Below are 27,529 nucleotides of genomic sequence, written 5' to 3' on the forward strand. Positions count from 1 at the left end.
AACTTGAGACTAGAGCACTTCAAAGAGAGTATCTTAATCTTACCCCCAAAAGAAGAAAGCTCTGGAAGGCAGAGCCGCTCCCTGCTTCACAGACTAGAATTCAATGTATTCCCCCTAAACAGATGTTTAACTAATTGTGAACCCCTCTGACTATTCACTGAGTTTCACACTTCAGGTAAGCATGGTTGATCTTTATTACCTGGATGAGGACTCTAACTGTGACTTCAAGCATTCTTCTTTTGAAGAAATACATCTGAACTCACAAAGAACTTCCAAATTGGGGTTTGGGATCACAATTGGATTATTATGTTTGGAACTGATAAAAAGAGCTTCCTCCGTTTATGATGAGGTTACATATCAACAAACACATCGTCAGTCAAAAACAGAAGTTGAAAATGCACTTAATACACCAAATATACTGAAGAGCATGGCTCAGCCTGTGCTGTGTGTACTGAGTTGCTTAGTCACGTCCTTCCCTTTGTGACCCCATGGATTGTAGCCTGCCAGGCTCCTCTGGCCATGGGGATTCTCCAGTCTACAATACTAGACTGGGCTACCATGCCCTCCTCCAGGGGATCTTCCCAAACCAGGTCTCCCATATTGCAAGCAGATTCTTTACTGTCTGAACCACCAGTGAAGCCCAAGAATACTGGAGTGGGTAGCCTGACCCTTCTCCAGGGGATCTTCCCAACCCAGGAATCAAACCGGGGTCTCCTGCATTGCAGGCGGTAGATTCTTTACTAGCTGAGCTATCAGGGGAAGCTCTAGCTTAGCTTAGCCTATCTTAAACAGGCCCTGGACAATTACATTAGCCTCCAGTTGGGCAAAATCAATTAATACAAGGCCTATTTTACAATAAAGTGTTGACCATCTTGTGTAATTTATTGGCTACTGTACTTGAAGTGAAAAACAGAACGGAGAATGGTTAAATGATACAGAATGGTCATACATGTATCCACTGTTGACCCCTGTGGTTGCCTGGCCAACTAGGAGCTGTGTCTACTGCTGCCCAACAACCCTGATACATTATTTGACTCCACATCACCGGCCCAGGAAAAGACTGAACCAAAGTAAAATTTCCACTGAATATGTGTCCCACTTCACACCACTGTAAAGTTGAAAAATCATTAATAGCCTTTCCATACCTTCTTCTGCAGAGAAAACTGTTGTCACTGGGCTAAACGGTCCCTCACCTTTGTTATTATAAACACCCACTTTAACTTCATACAGTGAAAATGGCAGGATGCTTTCATTCCTAAAGACGTATCTTGGGGTATCAGGAGATGTGACCACTGTCTGGATCCAGTTGGTTACTCCAAGAGGGCGGAAAGCAACAACATACCCAAAACCTTCACCATTCTGTAGTTCTTCAGGGATTGGCTATAAAGAAAAGACATATTAAATCACACTTTCACATGAGGGCATGGTAAAAATAAATTCAACTATGATGTGGAGTCTTTTCTAAAAGTCATTAAATAATAATCTTCATTGTACTAAGTGGCTGGATTAAGAAAAGAGAAAAAGGACAGGGAGACAGTGAGCTGCCTTAAAATAGACACATGCCACTCTTTCATAGCCATCCAGATAGCTAACTAGAATTTTCCAAAATAATTTAGATTTTTGAGCATCCTGTAGCCCCAATTTGAGTTCTGAGTAATAAAGATATACTTTCAGTTGAAATACTGCATCTCTAAATTAAATAAAAATCATCTCCTCCCTAATGTTGATCTCATAGAAAAAATTATATATTGACATGATAATTCAGTGCAAGAATAAAACTTTAAGAAAGGAAGTAAAAACAAGGTTTTAAGCTCAAAGCTGTATTTGCATCGTGTCAAAAATTTCTATTGATACTCCATGATCTCTTGACTTCTTATTTCTCCATCAACATCTTCAAAAAAGAAAGACAACTCTAGTGCCTTCTGGCTTTGTTAGTTAACATTCTTCCTAATTATGACATAAAGCAAGGGCTGAGAGAATGGCCAGAAAGCAGCAATGCCTGGAGCAGGGGCATGTGCACCATCAGTGGGGGAACAGCTCCAGGGTCAACAGTCAAGACTTGACTCATCCCCAGCCAGATGACCTTGGGCAAATTATTTAATATCTCTATGCCTTAGTGTTTTTAACCTAAAAAAAAAATGTTGTAAGCATAAAATGAAAAATAAATGCAAAATGCTAGGAACAGAGATTAACACAAAGTGAACATTAAAAAATATGAGCCAGTATTAATAGTTCTACCACCATCACTAGCACCACCAGCATCACCCAGGAAGCCAGGGCTGTGGGAAGACCATCACCCTAAGGGGGCAGACGCTGCCCAGACACTTACATCCCAGGTGATCACCAGTTCAGACCGGCTCCCACCTCCTCCACTGACTTCTGAAGGAGGCACTTCTGGCACTACACAGGTTAGAGAGAAGAGATGAAACCCTATTCACATTTGGTAATATTTATTGGAAAGAAGATTCAACATTGTTTACTTTTAATATCTGAATAATTCTACAACTGGCATATTACGTGTGCATGTGTGTATATACATGCAATATGTATGTGTGTATATCTAAATATATTTATCTTTTGGGGAGATAATCACATGACTTACATTTGCATAAAATTATTAAAGATTCAAAATATCTCAAACAGTAAGAAAAAATTACTCAGTATGAAGGTTAATAAAAAAGTATTTCATGAGGGATTATGATAAATCAATCCAGCATGGAAATTTTTTCCCCAAGTGTCAAAGTTACTTTTTTTTAATTGAAATATAGTTGATTAACAATGTTTTAGGTGTACAGCAAAGTGATTCAATTATAGACGTATATACATACATATGTACACACACACATATATATTTTTCAGATTCTTTTCCCTTATAGTTATTGCAAGATATTGAATACAATTCCCGATGCTATACAGTAGGTCCTGGTTTTTTATCTATTTTATATATAGTAGTGTGTATCTGTTAATCCCAAATTTCTAATTTATCCTGCCCCTTTCCTTCTCCCTTTGGGAACGTTTCTTTTCTATGTCTGTGAATCTATTTCTGTTTTGTAAATCAGTTCATTTGTACCATGTTTTTAGAGTCCACATATAAGTAACATCATATGATATTACAGGCTTTCTTGCAGCCTTTCTTTCTGCCTTAATTTTACTTGGTATGATAATTTCTAGGCCTAGCCACGTAAGCATGAACATTTAACGTGTGACTACCCTAAGTAAAGATAGAATTCTCAGAACACTGACTTTATATGAAAATGACTCACACTGAAATCTCCAAATCCTGTTCTTTTATGAATCTCACACAGGCATTCGATTTCTCACTAACAGAAATTTATATTTTGTAAATCTCATGACACACCCAGAGCACAAGATACCTAAAGGTAGTGCTTGTTGTGTTCACAGCTGTACCCACTGTACCTACAAAGGCCTCAGCACACAGCAGATACTTCCTACACATATTTCTGTGAAAAATGAACAGAGTCTCAAGACAGACGTGGTTCCCCAATTTCTCATAATTCCTGGCACAAACATTCTATGCATTGTCCTAAGCGAAAAAGCATCATGAAAATTACTGAAATATATTCCATGACTGCTATCTTGGCCTTGTTCCAAAGTGATATATCAGCTGTATTTCAAACCTAATGTTAGTCTACAGATTCTGAAAAGCAAAGTCTTAAATCCTGTCTGATGCCTCAATAACATGATAACATACACAGTTTCTGTTCTGCGGTTTCAATGTTAGGCTGTTTTTAGCATTACAAAGGGGTCTTATAGTTAATATTAATAGTTGCCCCTCATGAAAATTTTAAAAATAATTCTCTCTTAATTTAATACTCAAGGAGCCAAAATATACCTATTCATCAATCACTTAAGCTCATTCACTGAGCTTGGAGGGCAGAATGAGATTTCCTAGCAGCTGATCTCCCAAAAGTCATTATCCTACCAATTTGTCAATGCTTGTTATAAATGAAAACAGCACTTCCCCTGCTAACAGGGTGACGATGTCAGATAGTAATTATAACCTTAAGTGACAAAAACATAGTCACTCTACATGCACTAATGAAGGCCGGCGCTGGACTGAACTCTTGCAAATGTCACACTACATCAGATTCACTTACACGTGTGTCTTTTGACAAATGCCATATGGCCAGTCTGCCGTGAGATAGGTCAGATAGTTGCAATGAGGCATTATTGAGGCTGAACCCCTGCCGGCCTGGGGATCAAGGGCAAAAGTGGAAACACACACCGAGGAAGACCTATGAAGCCATGACTCAGAAAACAAAAACACTAACCTGCCTCTTCAGTTCTTACTTTTTCTGAGGGTAAACTGGGTTCTCCACCTCCGATTTTGTTACTGGCTACAACCCGAAATTCGTACTCCACCCATGGATTTAACTCGACTACGGTAGCTGTGTGTGTTTTCCCATCAATGACCTCAGGCACTACAAAGGAATATTTCAGAGAGGTAAACGTTTGCGCATCTTAGGGTTGATCTGAAATCCATTCATTTGCACCAGTGGCATCTGCCTCTCCCCCTTTACCTGTTGTGGCTGTTTGCCAACCCACGGAGAAGGGCGTCCTCGCCTGGACAGAATAGGCTATAACTGGGCTGTGGTTGTCTGTACCTTCTTTCCAAGAGAGCTGGGCTGTTGTGTCTGTAATTTCATCTACCTTCACGTTCTCTGGTGGCCCAGGTGAACCTATGGAAGGCAAAAATGCAAACAACAGTTCAGTTCAGTCCAGTCACTCAGTCATGTCTGACTCTAGTTAGCAATTCCATAAACCAAAGTGAAGAACCTGCCTCATGACACGTGAATACCTCCAATGGATCCCAATTTCAAAAGCACGTATGGAAAAAGGAATTTTCCCTGGCAATAAAACAACCATTTTCTTTCTTTTGCATTCCTGTTGTTAGATATTAAATCTGGATTTTGAGCCATAAATTCCAAAGGCATAACACTCCACGACTGCAAATGACATCTGCTTTTTGAGTCTTCTGTTTGGCAGGATTCCTGTACCTTTCCAAATTCAATAACCTTCACTTTTGCGTGAAGCCTTTTTTTAAAAAAAAATCTCCTGGGACATCTCTGAAGTTTCCAGTTTGTTATCTAGAGCTGTTTTATTCTACAATGCACTCTGGGTCATTTTTCAGCCCAGTAGCAAATCAGTACTTTGGACAGAAGCTCAAATTGGCAAATTTTCTCAGGCATTCTGGATGATCCTGGTTTTTTTGAAGTACACACACACATACAACACCCACACACACACACACACACACACTCTATCACTATTCTCTTTCACATTAAACACTATCACTGAATTAATGACATGTTCAAAAACACATCAGCTTGGCAGCAGCTGTGGAATGCTTATTACTGTGAGAGCTATTGGAATGACAGAATTGAGATTTTTGTTTCTTTGAATTAGCATCAGTCCTCGTTGGTACATCTTCTGGTCTATTTGGGTGGGGTGGGGATCAAATCAATATTATAACTTGCATGCTCATATTGCTATCTCATCATGGTTTTTTTCTTCAGCGAGGAAGGCTCCATTAACATGTTTAAAAACAAAACAAAACACACTGAGCCATTAACGCTTACCTCTTACTATGAGGTCAGCGGCAGATGAAACACTGTCCACCCCCGTCTGCACCATACAAACATATTTTCCACTGTGCTTCAACTGAATGTTTCTGATCATTAAATCACCTGATGAACTCTGTTGGAAAACACAGGTAATGAGCATATTATTATTCAGAAAACACTGAGAATCTTAAAGGCCATATTCAACAACACCATTGGGACAAAACCCATATTTAGAGAGAAGACCTAGGTGGTTACAAAACAGAAGATTGCTCCAATGGAAAGTATGGAAATAAAAACAAGTTAAAAACCATACATGACTGCAGACATAGGTTTTTGTAGCTAAATAAATGACAAGCTTTCCCCTGAGCATTTATGGTTTCACAGATAAATAAGGGCAGAGATTACAGTCTCAGAGTCTATTTACTTCCACTAGGGTGACACTTCTTTTTATATCCACTGCTCAGCACCAGCTCAACTCTTTTCTCTTGTTCCAGCCTCTCTGCAATTATCTGCCTGAGAAGAAGAGGGAAGCGTTTAGGTATCTGGTGGGAGATAAATGCAGCACGACAAGGGGATTATCATGGTTGAGACACTTTTCTGAGCTCTTTGAAGTTTAAAAAGCCTAATGCTGTTTAATTCCTTTGCTACAGAATTTAGGGACAGTCAGTATGAACCCCTCAGTAAGAAGAAATGAAACATTTTAAACCAAAAAATAATAGCTGCCCATAAAGACACTGGCTGGCATTTCCCAGTGCCAATTAATGAAGCAAATGTATTTCTAAAAGCTCAACTTCAAATAGTCCTCATTTTAAAAGAATGTAAAATCATGTTCATATAATGACTAACTACAGGCCAGTTTCATGCATTAGTAAAAGTATGAATTGAAATAAAATGATTTGGAAAGCAAAGCCTTTTGAAAAGGATCACTTACTGGGAAAATCTCTAAACTGGTACAGACAAGGAAGCAATGAGTGGTTTGTCTTATAAATTAAAAGGGTAATTTTGCTTTTGGGTTTTCCTAGTATTTGTTGAAAGATGGATTCCACTATCTTGTTTTTAGGTAATTTCCCAAGATCTTCTCTAGGGTGACTTCTTAAATATTGCTTCAAATCCTCAGGACTTTAAATGGTCTATACATTCTCTGATGGTTTGGACAGTGTGGCTTTAGCATGATTTTCTTGAGTACTGGGAATAGACAGATGGGAGGTGATTGATGGCGGTAATTAAATAATAATCCAGAAACTGTTAAGTTTGCACATTTTACTTTCATCAAGTTAAACTTTTTACTTTCTCTCCCTCTCTCTCTTTCTCCTCAGGGTTGTTTAGAAATTTATCCCTAGGACAAAACCTTCAATGCTTGCTGACCTTTAGAAACTCTCGGGTTTTATGATCTCCATAACCTCACAGGAGGTTGATTATCATTTCTATAGAAATCTCTTATTTTCAGTGAAGTAAGAACTGTTACGATTAAATTCCATTAAGGCATTAGGGTAAGCTATTATTATTTCCTGTGTTTATTTGCTTATTTTGATAGCAGTTGTGTAAAAAGGGGCTGAAAGCAGGATTTTCTTAATGTCTGTAGATTCATGAATACAGTTTATAGGCACATAAGCTGGTTTTGCTTCTTGAAGAAGTAAAAAAAAAAAAAAGACTGATGTTGGGTTTGTCATTTCTGTTCATTTCAGTATTGATGGGTGAAGAGAGACATAACTTAGCTAGTTTATGTAATACCCAAACCATCTTCCTGAAGAAATATAGCTAGGCTCACGATCAAGGGAAATATAACTTTTAATTATTTTTTACACTGAAAGTGAAAATGGAAGCAATGAACATGCAGACAAGGAACAATTGAGTTTTTCTTTCGGAACCAACATGAAATTGAGTAGATGAATACATTAGTGAAAAATAAAATGCAGCAAAAACTAAGAAGGATCCTGTCCTTAATTTTTGTTTTTCTCAGTAGACTAAATTTATATTATTCCTCTTCTAGTGCTTTTTCTCTCTCACCCTATCTGTTGTCTTTTAATGAAGCAATATAAAGAGTCAAGATTGATCTTAACAAAATTTCATTAAATGCTTGCCATGTATGATTCACTTGAGGTTAGAGAAGTAAGTGCCTTATATATAACCTCTGCTCTGTAGGATAGAAACCTAGGTCAGGGTTTTATGTGTGTGAGAAAAAAGTTATGTTTACAAATTTATGGAAGTTTATTTAATAAAGGTTCAATGAATCGCATGGCACATACCATATATATACAACCTCAGAATGAAAGAGGAAAGAAACTTCCAGTCCCGCTGAGGATACGGAGCAACCGGAACTCTTATTATTACTAATGGGAGTGAGGACTGGTGCAATTACTCTGGAACTCTGTTTAGAAATATCTACTAAGGCAGGATATAAACATAATCTACAACCCGGCAGTTCCACCCCTATTACATACTTTACAGATACGTGTGCATATGCTCACCAAAGACGTTTATAAGAATGTCTGTGGTAGTACTAACTGGAATAGCTAAAAGATGGAAACAATCTAAAGTCCATCACAATAAAGCAGCTTAATAAGCAGTGAAATCTTCATTTAACAAAATACTAACAGACCATGAAAATCAATGAACTATAACTACACAGATCACGCACAGCCAAGCCTCAACATAAATAAAAGATATAAATCAGATAGAAAAGAGTAAAGTGATACTGACCTATCATATCATAAATCTGGATTGTGACTCTCTTTGGTGGGATACTTAGTACTGCAATGAAGCAATCACTAGGACTTCTGGAGCAGGGGTTCCTTTGCTTCTGGATTTCACTGTTGTTTACTTGAATGGGTTCATTTTGTGAAAACTCATCAGGCTATACATTTATAGCTTGTGTATTTTGGGGGAGAACATAATAGCTCTCAAGATGCAGTTATTCTAATGTGTAACTATGTGTAACTATGGCTCTAAAAGCACCACTGTAAACAGGACCATAGTTGAAGTGGTCAAAAAACATGGCTGTAATTCTAAACTTCAATTTCTTTCACAAGAACAAAATGCGTAATAATAATAAAAATACTATTAATGAGACCATTTGATACTTTCTTATTAAAATGAAAATGACTATTCTCAGACATTAAAAAAAAGATAAAAATGGACAAGGGAATTCCAAAAGGAAGTTTCACTTGGATCAAACCAATCTTGTCCCCATCAGTTTTCACTGTTAATGGTTAAAATACATGTAATTAATTACTGATTATAATAGAGAGAATAGGAGAAGTGTCCAGAAAAAATCCAAATAGAATTAGTCTATTCACTGTATAATAGCACTTGATAGATTATTTTTCAATATAGTCATCAGTAAAATTACATCTATTATTTAGAAATATTTAGAAACAAGCTTGTAATCCCTTGAGTGTAAACATAATTCACACAAAGCAACTTACAAACATTACAAACATTAATACTCTTTGAATAAATTCTTAGGAGCACAATAACTTTTTGAATAAAAATAGCTTCTACTTTATTATCTCTTAAATTTGTGCTTTAGTCTTTCTTCGTACAGTTTTCCTAAATTCTCCTTCCCCCCACCTCAGATAGAATGGACTAGAATTAGAATACAGAAGCAAATCTTCATTTCCCTATTCCTATTTCCCTTAAAACATCTACCTCAAACTGCAGCAGTATAATTTCAGTCTTTCAGAAAGCAAGTCTTATTTCTATGCTGCTGATCAGAGCATTACTTGAAAATGGAGCTTTTTAGTAATAGAAGAGCCCTGTTCCTACAGGTTAAACAGGGTTTTAAGATGAGGCAGACATTTCCTTAAGTCATATGAATTTTAGTTCTTTCGCAAAAGCACTATCTTTTTAAATATGATCATTGATTCAAAAAATATTCATTAAACAATGGCTGTACTTTAGTCACTGGGGATACCATGGTGAGGGAAAAAAAACAACAAAAAAACAGTCCTTATGTTCATGGAGCTTAAAGCTGAAAGATTAATCAAATGACTACTACAGTCAGTCAGTTCAGTCGCTCAGTTGTGTCCGACTCTTTGCGACTCCATGAATCGCAGCACGCCAGGCCTCCCTTGCATGCTTCCAGGTCCATCACCAATTCCCGGAGTTTACTCAAACTCATGCCCATCGAGTTGGGGATGCCATCCAGCCATCTTATCCTCTGTCGTCCCCTTCTCCTCCTGCCCCCAATCCGTCCCAGCATCTGGGTCTTTTCCAATGAGTCAGCTCTTCACATGAGGTGGCCAAAGTCTTGGAGTTTCAGCTTCAGCATCAGTCCTTCCAATGAACACCCAGGACTGATCTCCTTTAGGATGGACCGGTTGGATCTCCTTGCAGTCCAAGGGACTCTCAAGAGTCTTCTCCAATACCGCAGTTCAAAAGCATCAATTTTTCAGCGCTCAGCTTTCTTCATAGTCCAACTCTCACATCTATACATGACCACTGGAGAAACCATAGCCTTGACTAGACGGGCCTTTGTTGCCAATGTAATGTCTCTGCTTTTTAATATGCTGTCTAGGTTGGTCGTAACTTTCCTTCCAAGGAGTAAGCGTCTTTTAATTTCATGGCTGCAATCACCATCTGCAGTGATCTTGGAGCCCAAAATGACTACTACAAATCAATGTAAAAGTAAAGTGTAATGCAAGGTCAAAGTACGCAGACAAATCTATGACTTTCTGGAGTCTCAATATAGTTAGTATCTGCAATAGGAACAGAAGCTATCTAGCAAAAGAGGGTTAGAAAAAATGGTCTATATTAGAGACTTACAGAGACGGCAATGGCAACTCACTCCGGTACTCTTGCCTGGAAAATCCTATGGACGGAGGAGCCTGGTGGGCTGCAGTCCATGGGGTCTCTAAGAGTCAGCCACAACCGAGTGACTTCACTTTCACTTTTCACTTTCATGCATTGGAGAAGGAAATGGCAGCCCACTCCAGTGTTCTTGCCTGGAGAATCCCAGGGACGGGGGAACCTGGTGGGCTGCCATCTATGGGGTCGCACAGAGTTGGATATGACTGAAGCGACTTAGCAGCAGCAGCAGCAGAGACTTACACATATGCAGAGACTCTAAGACAGGTGAGAAAATAGTCTACTTTGAGAGTGTGAGGGGTAGAGTATGTCAGGGGGATAATCAATTCACAAATCCAAATGAATAAGCCTCCCCCACTACCAAAAGCTCCATTTAATTTTGCTGTAGCTGATTTCAGGTTCATACTCATGTCTTAATGACAGTACATTTTTTTATTATATTTGAAAAAACTCAAAGAACTTTGCTAAGTAATTAAGAATTACTTACTTATCTAATTATATGCTCATCTAATTACATAGATTTCTACAAGTAAAGATCATATTTACAGAACATGTTACATGTATAAACAGTAAATGGATTTATAAGCCAAATCATCTTTGAAGTAAATGCTAAGGGAAAGTCCAGAGTGCATGAGATGAATTAGAAGAGAAGTTTGTTAATTTTCCCATATATTTTCTTAGGTGATGATGGGAATGAAATTTCTGATATAATTTAAAAACCACTCTGTACTGAAAGAAAAACACTACACAATAACCCACACCAGGTGAAGATAAGGAAGCAGACAGCTCATCACTAAATACAGGTAAGCTGAAAGTACACTGCGAGATATACTGCATGCTAAAAGTCAAAGTATAAAATAAACCTTGGAACTTGGAAAACCTCTTGAACCCTGCAAATATAACATGAACTTTCAATAAAACAAATTTTCAGCAAAAACTAATTCCCTAGTAAGCACTCTTGATATAAATGCTGCTGCTGGGCTGCCAAGAAGCATAATTTGCCAGTTTAAGCGGGAAAAAAGGTATTTTGAAAACAATTTGGAAGGCAAGGTAGAATAGAATTGCTTCTCTTTTTAAAATCACTTTTACACAGCCTATTATTGTACAGACTCCAATATTAATCATTCATCCCAGCAACTGGGTTGTCTTCCAAGCCCTGACAATGCATGTAAATCATACTCAGGAACCCTGCAACAGTCTAACCAGTAGATTACCTCTGAAACCTGAGTGGTGGTTTTAACTGTGAAGGTCCCTGAGGGAATTGGTGGCGGATGTGAGTCACCTCTGTATTTCTGACCAACCAAGTTAAGTCCCCCCAACACATCACAAATGGTTGCGACATGGCCACCTGTTTTACAGATGGACACTGCTCACCCAAGGAACAGAAATTACTGGCAACCACTGAAAGATGAAGACAGACCCTAACACTGGAAATGGTGTTAGTTTTTCTGATTGATTAATAGTTTCATCTGAAACTTTGATGCCAAGTTATCTACAGAGGTCACATTTAGGGCAGTAATAAGCAATTGGCTCACATCAAATTTTTTTTTTTTACTTTCTTTGGTACCAATAAATTGGAATAAATGATACTTTATAGATTCAAAGCATTAGATCTGATAGAGTACCTGAAGAACTATGGACAGAGGTTCGTGACATTGTACAGGAGGTAATGATCAAGACCATCCCCAAGAAAAAGGCAAAATGGTTGTCAGAGGAGGTCTTACAAATAGCTGTGAAAAGAAGAGAAGCAAAGGGCAAAGGAGAAAAGGAAAGATATGCCTATTTGAATGCAGAGTTCCAACGAAGAGCAAGGAGAGATAAGAAAGCCTTCATCAGTGATCAATGCAAAGAAATAGAGGAAAACAACAGAATGAGAAAGACTAGAGATCTCTTCAAGAAAATTAGAGATACCAAGGGAACATTTCAAGCAAAGATGGGCACAATAAAGGACAGAAATGGTATGGACCCAACAAAAGCAGAAGATATTAAGAAGAGGTGGCAAGAACACACAGAAGAACTGTACTAAAAAGATCTTCACAACCCAGATAATCAAGATGGTGTGATCACTCACCTAGAGCCAGACTTGGAATGCAAAGTCAAGTGGGCCTTAGGAAGCATCATTACGAACAAAGCTAGTGGAGGTAATGGAATTCCAGTTGAGCTATTTCAAATCCTAAAAGATGATGCCGTGAAAGTGCTTCACTCAATATGCCAGCAAATCTGGAAAACTCAGCAGTGGCCACAGGCCTGGAAAAGGTCAGTTTTCATTCCAATCCCAAAGAAAGGCAATGCCAAAGAATGTTCAAACTACTGGACAATTGCACTCATCTCACACACTAGCAAAGTAATGCCAGGCTTCTACATGACAAGCCAGGCTTCAACAGTATGTAAACTGTGAACTCCCAGATGTTCAAGCTGGATTTAGAAAAGGCAGAAGAACCAGAGATCAAAGTGCCAACACTGGGTCACTGAAAAAGCAAGAGAGTTCCAGAAAAATGGCTACTTTTGCTTTATTGACTACGCCAAAGTCTTTGACTGTGTGGATCACAACAAACTGTGAAAAATTCTTAAAGAGATGGGAATACCAGACCTTATTTGCCTCCTGAGAAACCTGGATGCAGGTCAAGAAGCAACAATTAGAATCAGACATGGAACAATGGACTGGTTCCAAATCGGGAAAGGAGTACTTCAAGTCTGTATATTGTCACCCTGCTTATTTAACTTAAATGCAGAGTACATCATGAGAAATGTTGGACTGGATGAAGCACAAGCTGGAATCAAGATTACTGGGAGAAATATTGATCATCTCAGACATGCAGATGACACCACCCTTATGGCAGAAAGTGAAGAACTAAGAGTGAAAGATGAGAAAGTGAAAGGAGAGTGAAAAAGTTGGCTTAAAGCTCAACATTCAGAAAACTAAGATCATGGCATCTGGTCCCATCACTTCATTGCAAATAGAAGGGGAAACAGTAGAAACACTGACAGACTGGGCTCCAAAATCACTGCAGATGGTGACTGCAGCCATGAAATTAAAAGACGCTTGCTCCTTGGAAGAAAAGTTGTGACCAACCTAGACAGCATACTAAAAAGTAGAGACATTACTTTGGCAACAATGGTCCGTCTAGTCAAAATTATGGTTTTCCAGTAGTCATGTATGGATGTGAGAGCTGGACTACAAAGAAAGCTGAGCACCAAAGAATTGATACTTTTGAACTATGGTGTTGGAGAAGACTCTTGGGAATCCCTTATACTGCAAGGAGACAAAACCAAGCAATCCTAAAGGAAATCAGTCCTGAATATTCATTGGAAGGACTGATGTTGAAGCTGAAGTTCCAGTACTTTGGCCACCTGATGCGAAGAACTGACTCATTTGAAAAGACTCTGATGCTGGGAAAGATTGAAGGAGTGAGGAGAAACGGATGACAGAGGATGAGATGGTTGGAAGGCATCACCAACTCAATGGACATGAGTTTGAGTAAACCCAAAAGTAAACTTTTGAGTATAAGTTTGGTGATGGACAGGGAGGCCTGGCATGCTGCAGTTCATGGGGTCGCAAAGAGTTGGACACGACTGAGTAACTGAACTGAACTGATCCTTTACGATTTAGATATAAGCTTCTCCTATCATAATTATTGCAAGAGTGACATATAAAAGATAAAAACTTGGTCAAAGACCCTTCAGACATATTTTTAGTTGTATCTTGTCAGGGAATGTTTGACGGGAGGATTCCTACATGCTATCTCTCATGAGTCCTTTGTCCCTCTTCAAGCGGAACAGCACGCTGCTCCCAGGGACTGAGGTCATTGTGTGAGGCAAGCATGAGTCTCCTTTAGTAAACATTCTCCTTAGGACAAAACAGCTTAATCTCCTTCCCCTTTCTTGAGATATGGATTGTCTCCTGACCTTGTGGTAACAGTTGCTGTACATTTGGTTTTCTGATCTCTATCATTCCCGAAAGAAGTTTCTTGTACTGCAGCCTATATATACTCATAGAAAAATCATTAAAGCACCTTTGCTCCATCAGAGCTTAGGTCCCCGGGTCTTTTTTGTCTCTCTCTCTCTCTTTCTCTCTTTCACTTTCTTATCGTCGACTCCGCACCACAAGGTTCCGGTCCATTAAAGGACCCCAACAAATGGCGCCAAGGAACAGGGACACTGGTATACGTGGCATATCGGGCGGACTGACTCAGGGACCTATTGAGGTCGGTAAGTACTAAGGCATGGGTTAAATGGCTGGCCAGCCCCATTATTTTTCTACTTTACTTCACCATTTGTTTAAATTTCAGGAACTTCTGGCTTCACGGCAATGAATAGAGGCTTGCCTTTAAACAGTAGTTGAACATAATCCTTAGTTTCCTGATAAATGCAGTTTTGATTTAGAAATTTGGCTCCAGGTCAAAGAAAATGTTAAATGAGCAGCCAAACAAGGAAAAAATATTCCAATTGACCTCTAGCCCCTATGGGCTCTTATTAAAGCTATAATTCTGCCATTTCAAGGTACATTCTAGCCCTTCCAATATTCAGCAACATACAGAACACTTATTACATAAATATAAATTAAATGATTAAACTTTACAAAAGGCCCAATTAAAACAATACAAAATATCTCAAAATTTTCTTACTAGCCCTGCCCCGGCTGCTCCAAATGCTTCTCCTCTGCCAACAGTCGCAACTCCAAAAGTCTCTCCTTTGTTGGAACCTAATGAAAAGTTATGCTAATTTTTAAGCTAGATTAGAAGCTGCTATTTCCCGTACTGTAATCAGAGAAGAAACCAAAAAACAGCTAGAGAAATTACTTGCTTATGAGAATGCAAATCAGAAATGTCAAAGAGCTATAGCTGCAATTTGTGAGACTAGGACTATTATTGATTATTTAAAAGCTTATCGCAATCTAGGATCAGAAACTCAAAAGATGCAAATGCTGATTGAGGCAATGGCTACTACCTTTAAAAAGGGAAATGAAAGATACTTTAATTGTGGAGATAAAAATCATTTAAAAAGAGACTGCCCTAAAAAGGCTAATAATACCAAAAAATTTGCCCTCGCTGCCATAGAAGAATGCACTGGGCCAAAAGTTGTAAATTTAAATTTGATATTGATGGAAAACCTATTCCAGGGAACTCCAAACAGGAGCAAATTCTATCTTTTCCCTCAAACCCTCAACATCCAGCAGTACTGCCGTTGATATACCAGCCCTAAATGATTTTTTCCTTTACCCTCAAGCAGTCCCTACTAGAGTGCCTACCAGACTTTTTGGACCCCTGCCCCCACAAACTTTTGGTCTTTTGCTTGGCTGATCTAGTCTGACTTCTAAAGGAATTACTGTTCACCCTGGAATAATTGATTCAGATTATAAAGGAGAGATTCAAATTCTGATGTCATCTCAGATTCTATGGCAATTCAAAAAGGGGGACAAAATTGCTCAATTACTTCTTTTACTTTACATTTCTATTAATTCCTCTAATAATGTACGGACAGATGGGTTTGAAAGTACAGATCAAAAACAATCTTTGTGGACATCATTAGTATCTGAGTATGCCCGACCAAATATAAATATCAAAATTAATGGTAAAAGATTTTCTGGTCTCCATGACACTGGATCTGATATCACTATTATTTCCAAACATTTATGGCCCAAATCCTGGCCTGTACAAAAGGTCTCTTGCCAAATTGCAAGAATTTCTCAAACTAAAGTACAAGAAGTTTATCAAAGTGTTCAAATATACTCATGTGAGGGACCAGAAGGCTAACCTTCAACATTAAAACCTTATATGATAAATGTACCCTTTAATCTAATAGGAAGGAACTTACTTATACAATGGCAAACTCAGATATACATTCCACATTTTTCCTAGGGGCCACTGCTCATTTAACAAACAAAACAATTATTAAAATAACTTAAAAAAAATTATGAGCCTATTTAGACAAAGCAATAGCCCCTTACGAAAGAAAAATTACAAGCTACTAAAAAACTTATAAACACACAATTAAAATTGAAACATATTGAAAAATCTTGCTCTTTTTGGAACTCTATTTTTGTTATAAAAAGGAAACATAACAAATGGTGTCTCTTAACAGAGTTCAGAAAAGTTAATTCTTTTATGAAACCTATGGGTACATTGCAACCAGAGATCCCATCACCTATTACTATTCCTCAAAATTGGCACATTATTATTACTGATTCACAAGATTGCTTTTTAAATATACCTTTACACCCTTTAGACCGGGAGAGATTCACTTTCTCTCTCCCTTATCCTAATCATATCGGGCCTCATAAAAGATTTCAGTAGACTATGTTACCTCAAGGTATGCTTAAAAGTCCTGCTACTGCTGCTGCTAAGTCACTTGGTCGTGTCCTACTCCATGCGACCCCATGGATGTCAGCCCGCCAGGCTCCCCCGTCCCTGGGATTCTCCAGACAAGAGTACTAAAATAGGGTGCCATCGCCGTCTCCATAACAGTCCTAGTATTTGTCAAAATTTTGTAGCCAAGGCTTTACTTCCTATGTGACAACAATTCCCTCATGCATATATCATTAATAATATACTATAGCTACAAAAAAAAAATGATATTTTTGACACTGAATGGCTATGATATTCTTTAGACTCTGGAGAAACCTAATGAAAATAAAATCTTTTTTGAAATTGCAAAACCGGTTCTTCTTGCACATGCAGTTAAGAAAAGGTTAACTTGTTAAAATATTTTTTTTTTTTTTTTTTTGAGCTCCAGTTCTGCCTGGGAAACAAAAATAGGCCTAAGAAAAAACCTTAAGTTAACTCTTATCATGTCCTTGGGATACACAACCCACTCTATCTAGGACTCCAGCCATTAACAAATTGGTGGAGCTCAAAATAAATAAATAAAACAAAAGGATATTTTAAATTTCAAACGGAGAACTATGCCTATGTATTTAAAATTATCTATGTCTCAATGTATGTCTTTGTTTTTAGATAGTGTGGAATTAATGAGCTCTATTTAGATTCAGCTTTACATGAACTGAAGGGTATTCAATGTTGGGTATAACGTTTATTTAAATGTAAATGTGATTTAAATATAATTATTTGTTAATCTAGTTAGGACATGTCTTGAGTCATCAACATTATATAATACTTTTATTATGCCTTGGTTTAAGGTAAACTAAGTTTGTCAACAAAAGGGTAACTCTTTATATATATATATATATACACAAATATATAGATGAGATAAAAACTTTTAGATAAGCTCTATTAGAAATAATTGTATTTTTGATAGAATGATCTATTATCTATAATCTGGAGCCATCTCTTGGGATTGGAGTGACTTAGGTTTCTAGAGTTGTGCTGAACTAAGTAGTAGAAGTTTGTTGAATGGCTGGGTCATTTCCAAATGAAGTAGGATTTTGAAGCGTTAATTGCTGAACATTGGCTTACTCTTAAAAGGGGTTTTTCTTGCAGAAGAGCTGAAGAGATTTTGAGCTGTTAATGAATATAAATATATATTTATATATGAATGGATATATATATAATATAATATGATTTGAGAAATATGTTCAATGGTCTATAAAATGCTAACATACAAGACATTTCATGGTTGCTATAGAAAAGTAAAATATATGCTTTTAATAGAAAGATATAAGAAATGGCAAATAAAATGATGAATACAAAAATATTTTTTTAATTGTTGAAACATTTATTATAGAATAAAGTGGTATTTACATAAACTTTACTAGACTAGTTTTTCATTGTCATTCTAGCTACAGCAAATGTTCTTTCTCCAAATTAAACCAAATTGGAAACAAGAGAAAAATTCTGGGAAAACAATATTTAATAGAATTAACTTTGGTCAGCAGATACATTCAGACTGCAAATATATTAGAAAATGCAGTTGAAATGCTTGGGTGGATCACAATGAAAACCACAAAGTATGGTATGTTTATTTAAAATAAACATTGGATTTGGGGGTTCCACCGAGATTATTATGCTATTATTATGCTATTATGTTTATTATGCTATCATACTTTGTTTTGGCCTTTTAACTTTTAAAGATATTTAGTGCTAGAATTTTAAAAAGGCTTATGACAAATGAAGGAAAATTTTATGGCAAATTGATGTAACTCATTGTCCTGAACTTTCTTCCTCTTCCTTCTTACATGTCTCGATCAATACAAATTCTTCTTTTCTAGGGGCAACACCTCTCTAAGGTAAGACTACACAACATGTTATAACTCACCTATCAACTTACTTCACAATAATGAAAACACCTAATTCTATAAAAACAGACAATGACTCTGCCTATATTTCTAAGCAGTTCAAATAATTTTTACATTCATTCTCTATTAAACAGATTACAGACATTCCTTATAGTCCACAAACACAAGACATGATTGAACAAACACATTACACACTGTAATTGCAAATAAAAAATTAAATAAGAGAATATACACAGAAACACTTTTGTCTTCCTTGTCCAGAGCAAACTTTGCTAGATTCTGGTGTAGTGTAGACTTTAAGCCTATAACTATTGTTGGTGTGACTATTTCTGTTCCCAATGTGTAGGATTCTTAAAGCAGGGCGAAAACAGCATTAAAAAAAAAAAAAAAAAAAGACACCATTTCCCGAATGGATTATTTGTTCCTAAAAATATCAGAAATGTGGAATGTTTGCCTTCTTTTCAAGTCTGTCTTGGAAGTGTAGTCATCCTCTTTAACACACTGAACAGTGAGATTCAACAGTTGCTAAGCTGCATTTCTTTTTCAAGGACAAGGTCAAATATATTTGGATGTGAGCAACATTTCATTTGTCAAGTTGTTCTGCATCACGTTTTCAATAATTTCACTTAGGAAAAAATATTTGAATGGTTACTCCTAATCCTTTGCCCCAAATAACACAAACCACAGCCAAATACCAGTCCCAAACAGATTTCTGAATGATTTTTTTTCTTTTAGACTGAAATATTTCCTAAGAATGTTTTCATCGTTATCGCTTTTCTCTCCTTTTGTAACTGTTGTTAATATAGCCTTATTTGTTTTATAGTTTTTAAACTTACCACAAAGAGATGTTTTGACAAAAGCAAAAAACAAACAAACAAAAAAAGAAGTTTTGAAACATTATAGGACACTTCCTTTCCTTTGCCCATTTGATATCAAGACGGGTTAACTAATCAATAGAAATCTAAGAAACTAATCTTACAGGAAAAAGATATGCTTCTATTTCTCCAGATGGATCCAATGAGCTCACATGACTTCCTCTTCAGAAGATTCAACCTAAGGGGGCCCCCAGCATTCAGACTAGAGATGAAACAGCAAAAAACCCTTACTAACTAAACTGAAAACCTGATTTCTCAACAGGGAATGCCTCGGAATCCTAAAAATATTTTTCTTCGCTATGCTTGCTTTGCTTGCTTTTGCTTCCCCCGCTCAGGCTGACCTATTGATCATACTTACTGGGCTTATATACCTAACCCCCCTTTTTTATTGTAGGTTGTAAAATGGACAGATATAAGACCAACCATATCTACTAATGAGTCAACACATATGCCTCCTCCTTAAAACTTGGAGGGGCCCTCTCATCCTGAAGAAAAAGAAAAACTAATTAATATCGTTCTAGGTTATGAAGTCCTTCCTTTATGTATGGGCCCAGCAGAATTATGTATAAACGTTAGTCGACAAACTTGGGCTTTCGTCCTGCCTCCAGAAAAGGATTTTTGGACACTACTTAGATTATTTACTGCCCTTTCTTTGTCAGTAAACCATGTTTATACTACTGAAACTTTAGAGAAAGAATTAGGGAAAGAACAAAGAACAACATGCCAACGGTTTACTAATAAGAACTTTAAATATATTCCTGTTCACTGGGACAAATGTCAGGCCAAACCAGGAAAATTAATGTTTATAGCTAATCATACAATTGTCAATTGGGGACCCCATAGTATGTGGTTATTGAACTGCTCAGATGATATTAACAATACTATGTATGATTATATTACTCAAGTAACATGGAAGGTTACTAATACTACAATAGAACATTACCATGACAGAGGACTTCTTGGCTAGCTTGATGATGGAATGGCCCCCGCCTCGTCCTCGAATCATCCTTGATAAACAGATTGGGCCTAAACAATGGGACATCTGAAAACTTGCTGCATACACCGAAGAACTTGGGACTTGGACCAGACATTCCACGGGGACCAATCATAGCTATAGCAATTATTTCTTTCACTATAATCAATCATATTTTATACAAGCCTATGTCCCACTTCCTTTTGTTGTAACTATAAAAAATTTACAATTCAATAAGACTATACGTTTTGTAACTTGCATAAATTGCAGATTATATACTTGTCTTAACTCCTCTATTTCCTTAAGATATGATTCTCTTTTAATTCTTTGATCTCGACGTAGTCTATGGTTACCAATAAATCTCCAACGGCCCTGGGAAGAAGGTCCCATGGCTGGACTTGCTTCCCGGTTGCTTACTAAATTGCTCTAGCGATGTAAACGATTCATTGGATGGCTGATTTTTGGCATTATAAGATTAATAACTATTTGCACCATTGCTGTCATGACTAGCGTTACTTTACAAACCTCAATTCAAACACATAATTTTATCCAAAATTGGACTAAAGATGCCCATACTATATGGCCCACTCAGACTCAGATAGATGAGGAAATTCAAGAAGAAATACAGGAACTGAAAACAGCCATCGAATGGGTTGGAGATCAATTAACAGATGTACAAAAACAGGTGATGCTAAAATGTGACTAGAATTCTACTCAATTTTGTGTTACTCCTGTTCATTTTAATAATAGTGCCTACAACTGGGAACAAATCAAGTATCATTTACAAAACATACATGATAATGCCTCTCTGAATGTACAGTTATTACAAAAAGAAATATTTGAAACCTTTTCTAATAATCTGCCCTCTTCCATTGATATGGAAACTTTAGCTAAACAATTAGCTGATCAATTATCTGGGCTAGACTCACGTGGATGGTTTCAAAGTCTTACTCATGGCATTGGATCTGGAACCATAATTTTGGTGATTGTCTTAACAATTATATTTGTTGTCTACCGTTGCCTTCATGCAAAGATTGTCAAAACTAAACAAACTCTGATGGTCAGAACTCTTCTTACAAATATTATAAATAAATAAGGGGGAATTGTCAGGGAATGTTTGACGGGAGGATTCCTACATGCTGTCTCTCATGAGTCCTTTGTCCCTCTTCAAGCGGAACAGCACGCTGCTCCGAGGGACTGAGGTCATTGTGTGAGGCAAGCATGAGTCTCCTTTAGTAAACACTCTCCTTAGGACAAAACAGCTTAATCTCCTTCCCCTTTCTTGAGATATGGATTGTCTCCTGACCTTGTGGTAACAGTTGCTGTACATTTGGTTTTCTGATCTCTATCATTCCCGAAAGAAGTTTCTTGTACTGCAGCCTATATATACTCATAGAAAAATCATTAAAGCACCTTTGCTCCATCAGAGCTTAGGTCCCCGGGTCTTTTTTGTCTCTCTCTCTCTCTCTTTCTCTCTTTCACTTTCTTATCGTCGACTCCGCACCACAAGGTTCCGGTCCATTAAAGGACCCCAACAGTATCTAATACCCAAGTTACCTTAGAGGTATCAGCTTCTACTTCAACATCAAGCTCATACTAATGACTTGGGGATTTTTTTTTTTTTTTTTCTGGTCAGGGTAGTGTTTATGGAGTATCTTACTGAAAGCTGGTGATCTCACGATCATCAACACCTAGTGTCCGTTCCCACAGTGATTATTCCCTCAATGCTTCCTAAACTTCAGTCATTAGAAGGTCACCTCTGCATTTTTGGTAAGCCACATCCCAGGACAAAATGCTCTATTATTCACTTATTTTTTTCTTAAACTATTTAACTTTCTTAAACTTAAATTATATAGAAGTCAACACAGAAATATGTGTACTTTTCTCTAACATGGAACAGTGCTGACCAAAATAATAGTTAACTGATAAAATGAAAAGGATAGAAATAGAAAATAATGCAAACAGACATGGTTGAAAATAATGTAAATGGACACTAGCTGCATTTTCAAAGTCTCTGAGAATGTGACCTTTGCTCTTTTAATTAAAAAGGCAGATTAACAAGAATTGGAAAATCATTTGTAACAAACCTAACACCATACTGAATTACTCTCGTTGATTTAACCTAAATGATTGAAACAAAATTGAAAACAGCATGGATCTTATTCTGCATTGTTTAATGTTGCCTATTGGGTACCTTATCTGTGCTTTGCAAAACACTTGGCTACCCAGATCATTAAGCCAATAGTTCTCAACACGGGCTGTACAATAAATTCACCTGGACAGTCTTTATAAACATACCAGAAATCATGAAGCCATATCCCAGAACAGTTAAATCAGCATGGAAGAGAAAGAGGAGGACTTTTAGCTAATTCTAATGATCAGCTAGTATCAAAACTCATTAAACTCTTGAGATTTCATATTCTTCATCTTCATTCCTCCTGGAGCTAAAAGGTTCAAGATAGTCATCAACATCTTCTCCCTAGGTTTAAAGCTCTACAGTGAATAGATGCATAAAATAATCATCAAGTTAGGTTGTTTACTGCTGGATTTATAAGCTGAGAAAAGTACTCCAGTACATATTTTCATTCTGGAAGATGGGTGAGAAAGCAGTATTTGTGAAACAGGTCAAGCATGAGGCTCATTTCTTTGACATTAGATTGCACTGATGTACTTGTTGTCATTTTTAACAATAGTCATTGAAATAATTCAACACAGTGATAGGTTTCTACAGAAACTGGTAGTCAATGTGAATCACCCTAAGATTACTCTGAACTGATATGACAATTCTGACAAAGAATGAAGGTATTTCAAGTCACGATATCTTGAGCACAATATCTAAGAGCATATCTTGAGTAGCAATCACATCTCACAGATCAAATGTCTTTTTTGTCTTTGTTGTTTTTACTCTGATATGAGAGGTTTAAAATATACTGGGAGTAGATCTGCCCCTTGTAGAATTATAAAGTTAGCACATAAAAATGAAATCCATTGATGCAAAGGTACAAAAAGCCACTGTTTCATGGAAACTTGAGCAAGCAATTTGTGCCAAATGCCCTGAGTTCACTTCCTAGTTCCAATTACTTCTGGTGTGTAATAAATTACTCCCAAAATTTAGTGGCTTTAAAAAAATGATTATCATTTATACCACTCAACAATGTGTGATCTGAGCAGAGATCATCAGCTCATCTCAGCTGTAAACCTCATCAGCTGGGGCAGCTTGAATGGGGACAGGCAGACCAGCTTACATGACTGTTGAGTGGTGTTGGCTAGTGAGTGGAAGCATGGCCATGCCCTTAAGGTAGACCTCTCTGTTTACCTATTTGTACTTCCTCATATTATGCTGGCTGGATTCCATGCAAAACTGTTCCAATACAACAAGGTAGAAGTGCATGCATTTTTATGAGGTAGCCTCAGCAATCACAGAGCTTCACTCTTATTTTTCTTTACTGGTTAAGGCGGTCACAAAGGTCTACCTGGGTTTAAGAGGAGAGGTACACGTTTCACCACTTGATGAGGAACAGCGTCAAAGTCATAGTGAAAGAAGAGCAAGTTGGGCAAAGTGTGCTTGTGAAGCCATTTTTGGAAAACACCATGAGCCATATCCCTTCAGATCCATTCTGTAGCTGCCATACTGCCTCTTTTGAGGGCAGGTGACCTACAAAGACTATACAAAATGGTCCTCTTACTTTCTGTCTTTTCCTTGGGTTCCTCCCATCAGCAGTTCTGAGAGAGGGAGAATGGTGAGTTTGTAGTCTTTGTTTATCAAGATTCATCCTTGCAGGGTTGTTTTAAGCTGACTGTGCCAAGAAACCAAAATAGATGTAAAAAAACTCCAACAACCCTGATCTAGATGTCCTTTCATGTCAGTAGCCTGTGTGATAAGCCAGAGAAAAGATACCCACAGTCAGAGAGAATAAAATTATACTCTCTCCTAGGAGAGTTACTCACAAAGTCATCATGCTGGCTTTATTACGACTTCAGACCAAAATATTCCAACAGCTTTCCTGATACTCCAGAAATGCAGATTTTTAAAATCTCAAAGCGAAAGAAAGAAAAGTGAAAGTGAAGTTGCTCAGTCGTGTCTGACTCTTTGCAACCCCATGGACTGTAGCCTACCAGGCTCTTCCATCCATGGGATTTTCCAGGCAAGAGTACTGGAGTGGGTTGTCATTTCCTTCTCCAAAATCTCAAAGTCTTATTAAAAAAGATGACAAAAAAGATGAGAGACTGAGTCAATTCCTAGGAAGGTTGATAAGAAGTCCAGGATCCCGAAGGAGGCCTCGAGGTGGAGGAAAGGACAAATGTCTTTTTTCTCTCTACATTCCTTAATCTTAGTCACATAAAACATTTTAAAATGTTACATAAATTAGTCACATAAACTGTTTCCCATAACTGATGATTATGCAACAAACAACAACTCAGTTTAAACTTTGTAAGAAGGATTATATAACAACAATGTATCTTGCTTGAGAACAGTTTCTCCTTCTTGAAAACATTCTGACTAATCCTGTTATCTTAAAATGTATATTATAGGAGTGGATCTAGTAAGATCTTTACAAACTTGAGACATTCGTTTGATCTATTGTAATAATCAATTAAAAAGTATATAACTCCCTCGCTAACACTAGCGAGGGGGGCACTCTCCGCCCCCCTTCTGGTGTTTATGTCAGAAGCTTTCTCTGCCCCTTTTCATACTTTAATAAAACTCTGCTACACAAAAGCTCTTGAGTGATCAAGACTGGTCCCTGGTCCCGAAGTTAAATCTTCTTTGGAGATCATGAATCTGACATCATTCACTTTACGCTATCAAAGACAGGAGGTTGGACATCAAATATTATCATTAGACTGTTTTTCTAGTAAAAAGCATCATCTAAAATTTTAAAGTCAGTATTAAAAAATGGTTTTCAAAATTAGAGTATTTACTGTAATAAAAAAACATCTAAAATTCCTAGGTTTTGTGTCTAAAATTTTCAATTGCCCCAAATGAGCCATTTATTCTTCACTTTCTTATTCATGTCCAGATCAACTATATGGTATAATTAAATATTATGTCTTGTAAAGTAGAATAATTTTCTTCCTGAAATTGAGACATAAAAATCCAAGCCACTATGGACAATTACAACTCAATAATAAAAAGTCAAATAACCTAATTAAAAAACAGACCAATCACCCTGACTTCTGATTTTCAACTGGCATATAAACAGTTTAGCAGTCATCACTCTGTTCTGACAACAAGTAAAGAGCTAAGCAACTCCTCTTAAATCTGAAGAAGTGAGGTCACAGAATAAAACCACTACCTCTAAAATGGAGAGACAAACAGGCAAATACAGAGAACCACAACTTTCTGGAGCATAAATCCAACAGCAGAATTTTCCCTGGAAGCCAGTACTGGAATAGAGAAATCTGAACTAGGACTGATGAATTTCTGGAGGGTCAGCAGAACAAGTCTAAGAGCTAACACTCCCGGGAACCCAGGACATCGGTGGTTCCCCACACTTTTCTGAGTTTTACCTCCAGGAACTCAACTGGATCGTCATAGTGAATAACGATTGAATATCCTCTCATATTTCTGGGAGGGGAAGGTAAAATGAACAATTCTGCAATAAGCCAGAGCACTATATTGTTCTTAAAAAACAAATTTTGCCTTCAGAAGAAACCATTTCACCAGAGCCTAACCTGCTGGGGTTTTGTAATAGCCTAGTAAATCTTGTCCATGGGGTCGCATAGAGTCACACATGACAGCAACACAAAATCACCACCTCTTTCTAAGAAAAATACCCAAATCTAGCTTCCCACATGGGGGGATGGAAACACACAGCCCCAGTCCTCCAGCCATCCTGTCTCACCAAATGGGTGAGGAGGAGACGAAGAACTGGTGAGGTTGATAATTCAGGAGGTCAGGTTCACCAAAACAATGGGACCAAGACACCTCATAACTAGAGAAAACTCCCTTCTCACTCCCATACTTTCCCACTATATTTGTAAAATACTATTCACTGCACTTCTTTCAGACAGAACATCATTCATGGGTTTCAAGAGAAAACTTACACAGCATATTAAAATGCAAAAAACACAGTATTAACAGGTTGAATACACACCAGAACAGGCATCAGACATGGCAGGACTTATCAGACCAGAAATTTTAAAGAACTATGATTAATATGCTAAGGTATTTAATGGAAAAAATAGGCAGTATGCAAAAAATGGACAATGTAAGCAGAGGAATGGAGATTCTAAAAAACAAACAAACAAACAACAAAACAGTAAAAAAGAAATGCATAAGTTGAAGGGCAAGTTCCTATCCTCTATAGGAAGCTGTATAAGACAAGACACCTGTTTTCTCAAGGATCTGTAGAGAAGAAAGTCTCCTTGAAAGACATTCTTAAAGAAAGAAATGCTAGTGATCAAAAATACTGTAAAGAGATAGGTAAGGACTTTGATGGGCTCATTAGTAGACTAAACATGGTTGAGAAAACAATCTCTAAGCTTGAGGATAAAGTGTGTGTGCGTGACGATCAAATGTTCCAAAACTTAAAAGATGAAACAACTGAAAATAAAGAAGAAAATACTTGAGAACTGTATAATGGTGGTAACAGAAGGAGAAGAAAGGAAAAAAGGAACAGAAATAACACGTGAAGCAGTGGTGATGAAGAATTTCCCAGATTTATATCTGAAATCAAACCACAGGTCTCTCTCCAGAGAGTACGAAAATGATAAAGGCCAGAAACATGTGACTAAATAAGAAAAGAAGAACATCAGAAAATAAATAAGTAAAATATTCTTAATCTAATAGTTGTTTTCAGAATAACAATTCACTGCTAGGAGGAAAGTGAAACTAAACATATTCTTGCCATATGTCGGATCATAGAAAAAACAAAAGAGAATTCCAGAAAAAACATCTGCTTCATTGACTATGCTAAAACCTTTGACTGTGTGGATCACAACAAACTATGGGAAATTTTTCAAGAGATAGAAACACCACACCATACCTGGTGCCTGAGAAATCTGTATGCAGGTCAAGCAGCAAAAGTTTGAACTTGACATGGAACAATGGACTGGTTCCAAATTGGGAAAGGAGTACGTCAAGGCTGTATATTGT

The 27,529-nt window shown here is 37.3% G+C and overlaps 1 protein-coding gene across 1 annotated transcript in view; it reads right to left on the minus strand.

Moving 5' to 3' along the window:
• CNTN3 (contactin 3) overlaps positions 1-27,529 on the minus strand; it is a 395,354-nt gene that overhangs the window by 43,030 nt on the left and 324,795 nt on the right. The window contains exons 15-19 of the mRNA XM_043443181.1: positions 5,601-5,718; positions 4,542-4,700; positions 4,293-4,442; positions 2,330-2,400; positions 1,146-1,380 (exon numbers count right to left, since the gene is read on the minus strand). Coding sequence (XP_043299116.1) covers positions 1,146-1,380; positions 2,330-2,400; positions 4,293-4,442; positions 4,542-4,700; positions 5,601-5,718 — 733 coding nt within the window. The remainder of the gene's footprint in view (positions 1-1,145; positions 1,381-2,329; positions 2,401-4,292; positions 4,443-4,541; positions 4,701-5,600; positions 5,719-27,529) is intronic.

The sequence above is a fragment of the Cervus canadensis genome, chromosome 22 (assembly GCF_019320065.1).
Source record: "Cervus canadensis isolate Bull #8, Minnesota chromosome 22, ASM1932006v1, whole genome shotgun sequence".
In the NCBI taxonomy this organism is placed as follows: Eukaryota; Metazoa; Chordata; class Mammalia; order Artiodactyla; family Cervidae; genus Cervus; species Cervus canadensis.